This window comes from Mercenaria mercenaria, chromosome 5 (assembly GCF_021730395.1).
Source record: "Mercenaria mercenaria strain notata chromosome 5, MADL_Memer_1, whole genome shotgun sequence".
Taxonomy (NCBI): Eukaryota; Metazoa; Mollusca; class Bivalvia; order Venerida; family Veneridae; genus Mercenaria; species Mercenaria mercenaria.
This window is the reverse complement of record NC_069365.1, coordinates 74,943,063-74,956,430: the sequence shown is the minus strand read 5'-3', so window position 1 is coordinate 74,956,430 and position 13,368 is coordinate 74,943,063. Positions and strand designations below refer to the sequence as shown.

General features: G+C 34.9%; 1 protein-coding gene across 8 annotated transcripts in view; it reads right to left on the bottom strand.

The window, feature by feature from the left end:
* LOC123558534 (anoctamin-7-like) overlaps window positions 1-7,907 on the bottom strand; it is a 77,406-nt gene extending 69,499 nt beyond the window's left edge. For all 8 annotated transcript variants that reach the window (XM_053543995.1, XM_053544000.1, XM_053543997.1 and 5 more), the window contains exons 1-3: window positions 7,813-7,907; window positions 2,858-3,377; window positions 1,187-1,262 (exon numbers count right to left, since the gene is read on the bottom strand). In XM_053543995.1, the coding sequence (XP_053399970.1) occupies window positions 1,187-1,262; window positions 2,858-3,301 (520 nt within the window). In that variant the 5' untranslated portion in view covers window positions 3,302-3,377; window positions 7,813-7,907. The remainder of the gene's footprint in view (window positions 1-1,186; window positions 1,263-2,857; window positions 3,378-7,812) is intronic.
* Between the last annotated feature and the right edge of the window lie 5,461 nt (window positions 7,908-13,368).

Genomic DNA, 13,368 nt, shown 5'->3' with positions numbered 1-13,368 from the left:
TCAGAGTTCTATTGATCCATATAGACACTATCTCCTACAAAGCTGCATGGGATATTAAACGTTTAAACTTGATTACATCTCTGTAGTGTGTTCTGTTATTTGTTATGACTTCGGAGCTTAATAATTTAATTTACCTTTTGAACAGAAATAATTACCTCCCGAGCTTACTTAATTTTCACCTTCTGAACTTAATTACTATTTTCTGAACTTCATGATTACCTTCTGAAATTCAATATTACTTCTGAACTTCATTATTACTTTCTGAACTTAATTAATACTTTCTGAACTTCATTTTTACTTCTGAACTTAATCATTACTTTCTGAACATAATTAATACTTTCTAAACTTCATTATTACTTTCTGAACTTAATTAATACTTTCTAAACTTCATTACTACTTTATGAACATTAATACTTTCTGAACTTCATTATTACTTTCTGAACTTAATCAATACTTACTGAACTTCATTATCAATTTCAGAACTTCATTAATACTTTCTGAATTTCATTATTACTTTCTGAACTTGATTTATACTTTCTGAACCTCATTATGATCTTCTGAACTTTATTTATATACTATTTATTATTATTATTATAATAAGCTAAACTTACTAAAACAGCAAAGCTTTTAATTCTTTTGTTTATTAACATTCAAGGATCTTAAAATGTTATTTAAAGTTATTTTTAATCTAATCCCTTATATTTTTACACATATATATGGCTTACTTTTAATCTTTGCAATTGAAAATTATTTGAAAATGATTAAGAGCTAAAAACTTTAAAAATTGACATTAATCGTATGGTGATTTGTACTTCACATAGCGTCTTTTCTGAAAGTCAGGCAATAAACCTAACCAGTGTTCCTGGATTCTGTTACAGGGTTGGCATTAAAGCGGGAAATACTTGTATTTCCATGGACAGCTAGAAATACAGGGGATTCCCTGGAAATACTGGGAATTCCCTGGAAATACAGAATTTCTGTACCAGTGCAAACATGTTCTCCACAAGTAGCTGCCAACTCCCCCACATGAATCAGAGGTGGAGAATGAATGATTTCAGACACAACACCTTATGCTAAATCATCACAGAGAACATACACCTTGTGGGGATCGAATTCATGACCCCAAAATACATAGACTTGTGCTCTCCTTATTAAGCTAAGTGGGTGGACCTATACTGTAACCTACCTTCATTATCTGTAACAAGATGTTTTGTGACCCAGTCAGTTAAACGATTTGGCTCTTCTTTGTGTTCACTTTCACACTGAAAACAAATGAAGAAATGGTTAAATTCGATCCCAATTCTAACCACGAAGCAAACATATACTGTGAAATATTTGTGGGGGGACTAATTTTTGTGGATTTTGTGCTTGTGTCAATCCAAGAAATTTAATCCCAATGAACAAATTCCCAATTTCTGTATGTTTAAAATTTTAAATCCAAGAATTCATGCCCTGCTTTAATAGCCAATTCTGTGTCAAAACCATGATATTTTATGCCCGTGGAAATAAATCAGGGCTTTTTTCCTCTACAAATCTAGCTCTGATAGAAGGAGGCATCCCAAAGCAAAAAAGTATGTTTTTTTCCCAATTTTGAACTTAAAATTCCCAAATGGTTGTTATCTTTAGGTGTTTGTCACTGCCTGTTGTTTTACAATAGTCTTGCTACTTTATCTGTTTTGTAATGTAAACAACATTATTCTATACTGTTGAACAATTTTTAAAAGGCAACCCCACATTTTTTGAAAATATAACATTATGTAAACATTATAGTAAGTTTCAAATTTTCCCAATTAAGACAATTTCAAAGAGCAATTTCCCAATGCCACCGGTGTTAGTGGCCTTCCCAAAATAACAGAAAAAGGCCTGTTTAAAATGATTTTATGTGCAGTAATAACACCTGGTGCAATATTCCTCAACGTTTCATGTCTGAAATTAAGACAAAAAAATGGCAAATGTTCAAAAGCCCTGAGCTGCCTTGAAATATACCATTTAAAAACATTTATCACTATGGACCCTGGGCATTACATTGTCAATTCTGCACACTGTTTTCAGAAGAGACATCCTTTTTTCATAGGAACTTTTCTCCTGATGAACATAAAATTTTCAGTCTTTCTTATTAAAATAAAAGAGCACCATACATTAAATATAAAAAACCAGTAATCGATATTAAATATCATGTTGTTAATCCAATGATTTCATATTGACCTTATTTGACTGAGAGTGGTTTTATTAGCCCAATGCCAAAGGCTGGGGGCCAATGCCAAATAATACAGCCAATATGAAATCCCTTGATTAATGATAATTTTTTATTTAGCTCTGTACTCCTTCTAGCTACTTCTTAGAGGATGTAAGACTATAAAATTATTAACTAGAAGTTAAAAATTAATTTAAAGTAAACTATAGTGACATTATGACTATATTGTTAATAAAACAATTTCTTTAAAATCATGCAGTTTTCCCGAAAAATTGACTCTACATCAGGTTTTTTATTCCCCTTTGCCCAAAATACTGAGCTATTTTTCCCCCTCAAATCACAGGCCTAGGCCCCTCCCCTTCCTGGTAAAAAAAAACCCTGGGAAATGATGATAAGTTTCAAGCTTGAAGAGTATTGGTCAGTATCATAAAAGCATTAGCTGTGAGATTACAACATGGCTAGAACAGATTCTGTACAAAACAAACCAGTTTTTAGTTAGTTTTCTCAAAGGAACTGAATTTCTTTTTCAGCCTTTTCTAAATCTGAGAAGTTGATAAATTTGATTTTCCCATAATATATTCAACTAAACTGGAAATATGACTCAAGTGAAGAGGAAAAAGTTACTCTATACTTCAGAAAAATTAATTATTTTAAAGTACCTACCCCTAGCAAAGGCATCTCCAGTGACACTGCTTCAGCTTCCTCACACAATCTTCGGAAAGGACAATGTATTTTTGTGTACACATGATCATCTATCTCAATTCTTTGTTTCATTAGCCCCTCCTCATGCATGGCAAACTCAAACTTTTCTCGTAGCTGATTTTGTCGCTCTATATCTTTGATCTCATCCTCATCCTCTATTTCTTTCATATCCACTTTAGGATGGACCAACACATAGTCAATCCTTTTATCCTCAGGGATTACTTGATCCCCTATCTTTTTATAAAATGCATCAAATTTATCAGCTTTTTCCTTCTTTTCCTTTATTACAATTTCAGTTTTCTTTTCCCTTTTCACAGCTAATTCCGGTTTTGAAACTTTCCAACTTCCGTATTCGAGATCTTCCCCTTTCTCATGCATAGGGGAGACATGATTTCTGTGTGCCATGGCTCTCGCTTAACTAATGAAATCTTTGAGGTGCTGAGGTGCCTTTTAATTTTCCAGTCTCATGGTCATACTGACACTGAATATGAAAAGAAAACAAATCTGAAGTTGAACATAAAAAGAAATCATTCAACTTGATAATATTCAGTTTTATAAGCAATAAAACATAAATAATATGAAGCGGACAATATTGTGAGCTTTTCTTTTGATTCTTAACCCTTAAAAAAAGTAACCATGCTAAATTTCTATAATGATCTTGTCCATCTTTCAGTTTGGACAGTACCATCAACTGTTAAAATGGGTGCCAAAAGATACTGACTGAACAGTGCAGATCATGATCAGACTGCACATTCAGTCTGCACCGATGTGCAGTCTGATCATGATCTACACTGGTCGCATAGGCAGGATCAGTCATGTCCAGCATGATAAGGGTTAAGCAGCAAACCTAAAATGTGTTTTAGTGCAACACAACCAAAATCAGTAGGTAGGGTCAGTAAGCTTTTTCTTTTATTTTACTTTTTATTTGATAAAACATCAGAATGATATGTCATTGGTATGTAGGTCTGAAATTAAAACTTAATAGACAGAAAATGCAAGTGGTGACTTTTGCATTAAGTCCTCTATAAAACTCCCTATTTACTGACTTATGAAAATTTTCCTACAAAACTGGGAGAATATCTGAGGGAGCTAGGTAGTGGGTTTTAACTGGGTAGACAACCTTTTTCCAGCCAAATAAGGCCGAGGATAAAAATATCTGATCTAATTGGTAACAGTAGAAATGAAAAATACTTCCACCTGTATTTAATATAATATTTATATCACAGTACATTTTTATATGACATATAATTAAAGTGCAAGCATGATTCGACTGATCACTGAGATTAGACAGATAGAACCAGAGTCTGGTATATTTTCATACTGAATAAATCCCTTTCACAAAACTAAACTTACACAATTTTTTTAAAATTTTTTACTGTATAAACCTACGCTTTACACAACATGGCACAAGAAGAAGGGTTTCCCTTGATACACAGTTGTGTATGTTTTAGCAAATCATATTCCAAATGACCACCAAAATAATTCCTATGGAGTCAAAACAACTCAAAACAAAGATATTGGTGATGCAAATTTTAATACCAAGATCTTATAAATTAGTAACATAGATTGCTGCCGAAGTATAATTATCAGATACACTTCTGTGTTTCTATATATTGTTATCCAGTTTATAGTATTACATATGAAACAAGACTGTGTAAAACATTTAACAATCTGGTATGTACACTTAAAGTGCCATGTATACATTCCTTTAAAGGGTTAGCCAGTAATGTAAGATAAATAGTTAGATAAAGATAAAGTTCTTGAATTACTTTATCAGGTAAATAGTTCAATAAATTGATCCTAAAAACATGTTTTCTATTGTCTGCTAAATGTACACAAGCACTGCATGGTTTTTGATAGCAAAACGCTCTGATGGTCCTGCTTAAAATCATGCTATACCACTAAACATGACTTAGTCTAGCTTTTTATTGAACTGCAACCCAACAAAGGTGCATTTATTGTAATTTATTTCTTTTGCCTCAATTTTAAACAGCTAATTACAAAAAAAGTGACCACATACAATTGAAAATGACCCCAAAGCCAAACTAGAAGGAGTCATGACCGTTTATCAAATTTTCCAAAGTTGATAAGATAAGTTTTATTTTGAGCTGGCAAGACAATTACAAGTAACATAGCTCTAAAGAGATTTTTTAACCCACTATATAACAAGTGTATATAGGCTACAAATATATAAGAAATTATAATTTACAACATAAAATCTATGAGAAACATATGCTAATCAGTAATCCTATCAAATTTGGTTGAAAACTGCTTAAAAGAAGAAATTGTTACAAGGTGACCAGGAATATGGCACAAAGGTGCCATAGTTAAAAATTACCTTTAAAAAAAACAGAGTATCACTCACCTGATTAGCATCTTTTATATCTAGTGTTATTCAATAATCACTCATTGAAGGCCAAATTAGAATTACAGATTTATGATTAAAAAGTATTTATTATAAGTTTAAGAATAAACCATATCAAGATTTTTATATGTATAATAATAAGCTCTATCATTGGAATTGTCAACAGATACTGTAGGCACTTTAGAACAGGGTTGCTTAGCATAAAAAGTGCTTCACATTCAAAGCAAATAGTATCATAGTTACAATTGTTAGATTCAAAAGATATCTGTTCTGAGTAATCATAATAAACATAAACTAGACACAACATGAACTAAAGCAAGATATAACATCTAAATGCAAATGAGCATAGGTGTTAAATAGACTTGAGATTCAACTAAAGTAAATACTAGAAGGGAAAAACTACAAACAGCAAAGACAAAAGCAATAAGCAGACTTACAATTTTAAGCAAAATCAATAGCTTGTAGATATAAAGCATCAGAACAAAATAAAATGAAAAGAAATAAAAAGCAAACTTAAGTTTATATCAAACATGCGCTAAACTTTTATGCTATGCCTGTGTTATGCATCCCCCAAGGAACAGGAGGAACATTAACATTTACAATTTGAGAACCCTAGTAGTATACCATTTGCTGCTATTTTCGCGTTACATCTGGTCTCGCGGTATTTGATTTTTGCGAGAACAACAATGTGCAGCACTCTCTACAGTAAACAAATCTGACCTACTTTGGAAGCTGATTACGTTTCACACCCTATTTTTGTAAACGTATATATAGGTCAATTATTTTCAAATGCCCTCGTCGATCATTTGACTCAGTTAAATTGGTAATGAATTGTGTGTTGTCCAACTATTTGACGGAATCACCTTTCCAATGTGTTAATTTTACATTGCAGTAATTGTTAATGTCTTACTCACGAAATTCATTTTGAAAATTTAGGGGTCCTATACATTTTACACTTTCACAGGAAGACGTGTATCAAGTTGGATGCCATACCGCAAAATTACAATTAACTCCCTTGGCAAAAGTGAAGGTCACATGCACCTGAAACCTGATGGGTTTAAAAGTAAACAAGGACTAGAAAAATGATTTTCTGCTTGAAATAATAGTGTACTACAAGAAAAGGTTTACAAAGTTAAATAGGAAATAATAGCAACATAATATTGCTTTTTCTTTCCTTTGTTCATTTATTCACTTGTGCAAACAGGCTAACTTTTAAAATGTGTCACGCAATAAACTCCGGTGACAAGAAATAGTAAACAACACTTTGTAAGTCAACAGTTTTTATTTAAAGTTCAACCCAGGTTCTTAAGGAAAAGTGAGAAGCACTGACAATGATAGCTAACCCATAACTAATAGTCTATTCAATACAGTTCCCCGTGCCGTTCTTCGTTTTCTCCCGTTAATCAGAGTTATATAGGAAATATACCCAAGAGCATTGTTGGTAATTAGCTATCATGTCCGAGCGTTATTACAAATATGGTGATACGACATTCTGCGGACTGCTGAATCTGCATGAATCTGCAATGTATAATGGAAATATGCCAGCGTCCAGTTGGCTACCTGTATGCATGGTACAGAGAAGAACTGTACTTTGTTGACCTTAGGATAGCAATATACAATTATACATGTGTATGAAACAGAGAGAACAATATTTCGGAGAAGCAATATTTTAGAATACTGGACTGTTTTTATATTACTTTATAACTATGTCCTGAACAGTCATTATGCCTGTTTCTCGTCGATTCGAGCTTTCTCATCGATTCGAGCCCTTGTATTTTAGTAAAATTCGTGCTCAAGTAGCATGTTCTTCCATCAGAAAATTATTGTGTCATAAACATTTTAAAATGCCTTGTTATCTGTTATCTCAGGGTCTTCACCGCCTTTATAGACGAACCACTTTTCGTGTCAGAATCGTCCCACAACCACGAATTAATATAAACAAAATATGTCCAAATATTAGTCATGAAACCACTGGAAAATTGATTAAATACCTCTTTTAATATTTTACATAAAAAATTGCTTATTTCAAAAGGAAATTACACAGTGGGCAATATTGTGACCCAAAATTTCAAATTAAAAGCATCCTGAGCATATTTTGACTGTTGTAACAAGTGAACAAAAAGTCATTCTTTATAGAAATTTGCTTTTTGGAAATAGACTGTGCAAACATTAACACCTATTGACCTACCAAACAAAGGGCTCAAATCGATGAGAAAGGTTTAAAATGATGTGGCGTTTGACCTCATTCAGTCTCTTGCAAAAAAGTTCATATAAAAGATGATAACATTGTAATTCTTATTGTCCATTGTTAAATGCAAATATTTTTGTACCTAAAAACAAAAAATATTTAATTGAACAGGTTTACAAAAATATGCACAACCCTAAAAGATTTAAGAGGCTCGAATCAAGGAGAAAGCAGCTCATACATAATTTACAAATGGACATTTTTCATGAAAAACAAAAAGACAAATTGCAGCATGTCACATCACAAAATGATTATGTTTACGTGCAAATATATCCTTTAAAGCAATCAACTGAAGAACAACATTACCTGTCAATATTTCTCAACTTCAAATTAAATTTTAAAAGATGTTTTTATGTTGCCATGATAAACTAAGGGGACATTACTCTTGACCACCGGCTCGTGAAAGTAAACAAGTGTGACAATTAGCAGGTCTCGAATAATTCCCGTAAAGTTATTTCACCTACCGCACAGTGTCCAGGACACACTATCTATCTATCTATCTGTCTATGCGGTACATCGTCTCAGTCACACTTGACTATATTATGCGATGGGTGGTTACATGGTCAGAAAAAAAAGAAAAATAATAGGATAGGTAGAAGAAGCATGACAGATCAAAGAAAGAATACTAGTAAAAGATCTTCCCAGCTGCGTTTTCGCCTTTCTCTCCCCCCTACCCCAGGCCTTCCGGTTATGGTAGCCACGCCGGCACAGCCCCGGGGATCATCAATAGTTTACTTACAGCGGGGATCCTACACCTTTAATAGAGAGATCGGACAGCCCCAGCTTAAAGGATGCTAAGTCGGAGGCCTCTGCGATGGATGCAGGCAGGTTGTTCATGGTGTTATCGACTTTGGGAAGAAGGAGTTTTGGTAGTAGGCAGTAGATGTTGAAATTTGCCTGTACTGTAGAGAGTGAGAAGATCGGGTGGTTGTTTTGGCTGGGGTCAAGAACTGGTCTGCGGGGATGTCTACGAGATCGTTGACAATCTTGAAGAACATGGTCAGTTGTGCCTTGGTTCTTCTGGCTTCCAACGTTTCCCAATCCAGTTGGCCAAGTATGGATGTGACGCTGCTGGTGTTGTGGAAGCGGTTGGTGGCGTACCTCGCAGCTATTCTCTGTACCATCTCTAGTTTGTGTGTTAGATTCTTAGTGTGTGGGTTCCATATAGTTGAGCAGTATTCTAGGTTTGGTCGGACTAATGAGTTGTAAGCGTTGCTCTTGACAGATTGGTTGGAAATTCTAAGGTTACGACGGAGAAATCCTAATGTACTGTTGGCCTTTTTAGTGATCTTATCTATGTGAATGTTCCATGAGAGGTTTTCAGTGAGGTGGACGCTCAAATACTTGGTGACTGTATCGACATCGAGTGTATGGCCTTTCAATGTGTAGTTAAAGATGATGGGATTTCTCTTCCTATGCACACGTAGAACACTGCATTTTTCGGGATGGAACGACACACCCAACTTCTTTTCCCAGTTTTCTGAGGTCTTCTTCTAGGATTTTTGAGTCATCTAAGGAGTTGACTTGCCTGTATATGATGCAATCATCGGCAAAGAGCCTAGTTTTGGAGGTTACTTCTTGATGGAGGTCATTTATGAAGGCCAGAAATAAAATCGGCCCCAGGACACTGCCTTGAGGGACACCGCTGATGACTGATTCCGACTCGGAGGTAGCGCCATCAACCACCACTCGCTGTGTCCTGTTAGACAGGGAGGCGTTGATCCAGTCCAGTGTTTTGCCTCTTACCCCATAGTGTTCCAGTTTTGTCACACTACACTGAATAGTATTCCCTATATATTCTATATAAAACTGACGTTTTTTAAAGAGCTACCATAGCTAGACCCATTTCAGAGAACAAATTCTTACCTCATTTTGAAGAGTTATGATAAAACTGATATAAAATGAAGAGAAAAGTAGGGGTCATGTATCTTCTAAGAAAGATTTCTCTTGTCACATTTGCTTACTGTAAAATCACATCAAAATCACATGCTGTGACCCGGAAGTACTACTTATACTAAAATTGAGTTTCACTTCACCAAATACAACCTCCTCTCCCATTATTTCTACCAAAATGTCAATAATACACCCACAATGAAATTTAAACAGAAAGCAGCTTTAATTTAGACCTCTGTTGCCATGCCAAGTGAAAAATTAGTGTTCAAAAACACGCCCTCCAGATGGCCAGATGGCCCCCGCGCTGGTTCCTTTACTATAATTAGGCATCCATACTACTTTCATCTACCTTCATCCGTCTAAACTTAAGTTAACCCGTGCGGAGTCGTATTCTTTTTTATAAAAAACGTCACCCACAATAAAAATGCCTGTTTAACAATCATATCATAATGATAAAGGCAATCCTTTTTAGCAGCGTGGATAAACTTCCATCGCGGAACTCCCGAAAATTCTTTCATGAACAGGTCAGGACTGCCAAATTTCCATAAAGAATGACCAACACAGTATTCTTACTATAAGTATATGTTTATTTTATGAATGTGCGTTAACAACTGCTGAAGCAGACAAACAAACTGACTAATTTGTAGAATTTCATTAAACTTCTTTCATTTTTTGCCATGAATATTAATTTTATTATCCCTCCCCACCCCGCCCCACATTTTTTTTCTTCATTTTTTAGTTTTTATGTGTTCTAGGGCACATCTATATAAATATATAATGATCATCTTGTAAAATTTTGGTTGCAATGCCTATTTTAAATATTGGTCATCAGTGAAGATATCCTTCAATTCTTGAACCTGAAAAGTTAAGTTTACCTCATACTCCTTGACTTTTCAAAGTCGTTCGATATGGTCAACCATGAAAAACTACTCTACAAGCTGCATTTCTATGGTGTAAGGGGTCATACTCTTAAATGGATTAAAGCTTTCCTTGATAACAGGTCACAGTCAGTGGTAGTTAACGGGTCCACATCAGGCACCATACCAGTCTCCTCATGTGTTCCCCAGGGTTCGGTCTCGGGCCTCTCTTATTTCTTATCTATATCAACGATCTACCTGACTTTGTTAAACACTCTAAAGTTCGACTCTTTGCCGATGACACGGTCATCTACCTTTCTCTGACTGCCTCTTCCCATTCAAGTCTACTACAGCAAGACTTACAGCAACTGGAATTCTGGGAAACAAAATGCGACATGAAATTCAATCCGTCTAAATGCCAAGTAATACAGATCACTAAGCGTAAAACACCTTTACCAACACAGTACCTTTTACACAAAACCATCTTACAAACAGCACCATCTGCAAAATACCTTGGCATAACTATATCACACAACCTTACATGGAATGACCACATTGACAACATCACCAAAAAAGCAAATCAAACATTGGGTTTCCTAAGACGTAACATCAAAGTGCACCCGGAAGGGTTAAAATCACAAGCATAGAAAACACTTGTACGGCCCCAGCTGGAGTACAGTTCCACTGTGTGGTCCCCCCACTCTGAAACTCTTATTGATCAGCTTGAGTCTGTGCAGCGCAGGGCTGCACGCTGGGCCAAGCGCGATTACGGCCGTACATCAAGTGTAGACAACATGCTGACTTTCCTAAATTGGCGACGCCTTGCACTCCGTCGTATTGACCAGCGCCTGGTTATGTTTTATAACATCTTGCATAACCAGATCGCCATCCCACTACCGGAATACCTAACACCCAACACTAGATCTTCCAGAACCAGAACCATTCATTCCCAGGCATTCGTTCAAGTTTCACCCTCATCCAACTGTCATAAATTTAGAACAGTATATCATTGGAATGCCTTGCCCTCAGATGTTGTCAACTCCTCTGGGCCAGTGTTCAGTCAGGCTGTAAGCCAGATTGAGCACATCTCACCTTAAATACACCTGCCCTTTTTTTAACCTGTTTTTAACCATTCTCCTTCTTTCCTTTTACTACTACTTTTTTACTCATTTTAACATTCTTGCTAGTTGACACGCAAAGTCTATATGGAAGATAGATAGATAGTGTGTGGAACCTCAGGATGGATCGGACACAAGGACAAGGCCATTCTACCTTATAGACATTTAAGCGCCCCCGGGAGGTGGGGGGTGCGTTACATTTTGCACCAAGGGTGCGTTTATTTCTGTACCAAATACAAACAAAAACTAGAATTTTGAAAAAAATAATTATGTTGTTTTCTACTACCGAAAAAATGTCAAGTCCGCTATTTCCAAAGTATTTATGCTAACATACATGTAAGTTGTTAAATCCTACAACAAAGAAAATCCGTTACCACTTTCAGTTGAGTAAATACGGCAATTAAGAGTAAGTACGGCAATACATGTAGTGTACCATTCGATGCGTGTTGCGCACACTTAGAGGGCCGCAATGGGGTTTGTTTTCACATATTAGACATTGTCGGTTTATGTGAACATTGAATGCGGACTATCTAGGGAGCGTTTCAAACACATTTTTTTTTTCGAATTCAGAGTAATAACTCCGCAAACATTAATTCGAGCGTACGTGCCACGGCTTTATACCAATCACTTTCTACTATTACTGAAATCTGATGAAGTGTTGGCAAAAAATTTCAAGCAGGGTTTATTCCCATATAAATCTGCCTCCAGTAAAAAGAGGTAATTCTAAAGTAAAGACAGTATTTTTTCCCAGTTCTGAATTTAAAATTCCATAACGAGTGTTACCTTTAAGAATTTTGCCGTTTTGAAATTATTTTGCTAACTTGTATGTATATTTGGTCATTAAAACAAAAATTATACTGTTGAACAATTTCTGAAATCGATCCATTAATATTTTACACAAAATATCTTTATTTGGATTTTGCTTATTTTCAAATTTCTCCAAATAAAACAATTTTTAAGAGCATTTTCCTCATTCCAATGGTGTTGATGGCGTTCCCAAAATGATGAAAAAGGACCTATCTACATAATATCTGTCTCAAATAAAGCGTAAAGGAAAAAAAAAGTTTATTTCCGGTATCACGACTTACCCTGAATAATGGCCCGACACTAAATGTTTTTAAGGCCTTGGAGAATAATTAAATAGATATATATATTCCATATTCACGAAAAACAAACAAACTTTCTTTTTATTTTATGCTTAATTACGTTGAGATGTGCATTTTGCAATAATTTTCAATCTCAGCGCGGGAAATAGGTGCGCGTAAACAGACATGACATCAGACGTGTTTTGATGTAAGAAAGACTCACAGCATAAATTTCCTTTTTATTTTACTTTTTGCTGCATAACGTTATGAAATTCTCATTAAGTAAACTAATTTGAATCGAGAAATATACTATAAAGAACAAAGTGCGACTACAATTTCCATCAAGTTTTAAACAAATAACTTAAAAGTCATACACAATGTACAAATAGATCGGCATTTACAGTGAGTGATATTAGTGAGTGATATGGATTATATCTCACTGATAAAACACAGTATTTCATCAGTTAACATAAAATAAATATCATTTCCGTGAAGTTCCGTTTAAATCCTAGCAGAGGATTTTGAGAAGCTAAATCAGGTTATGTGAAAACGGAATGATGGACACACATCTAACGAAGGCAGAAACAAATTTTACCAAATGAAACGGGAAACATAATTTATGGAACTTATGTAGATTTACTATATTTTCTTTCTACAGAAATCTTATTCTAAGTACATGTATATTTTGGAGAGCTCTTGATAAAACACTTTACTCATGCTTGGTTGAAGTAACTCTTTTAATGTCTTATGAGAACATTCCTTTATTAGCATTCATTTAAATTGTCCCATATTTAATTACCTCCTACACAAGCATAGAACATAACCCAGATTCTGTTTTATACACAATGTCAGCTACTGTAACAGTGAACGAAATACAAGTAGGTTTTCAGAAGACCCCCAGGATTTACA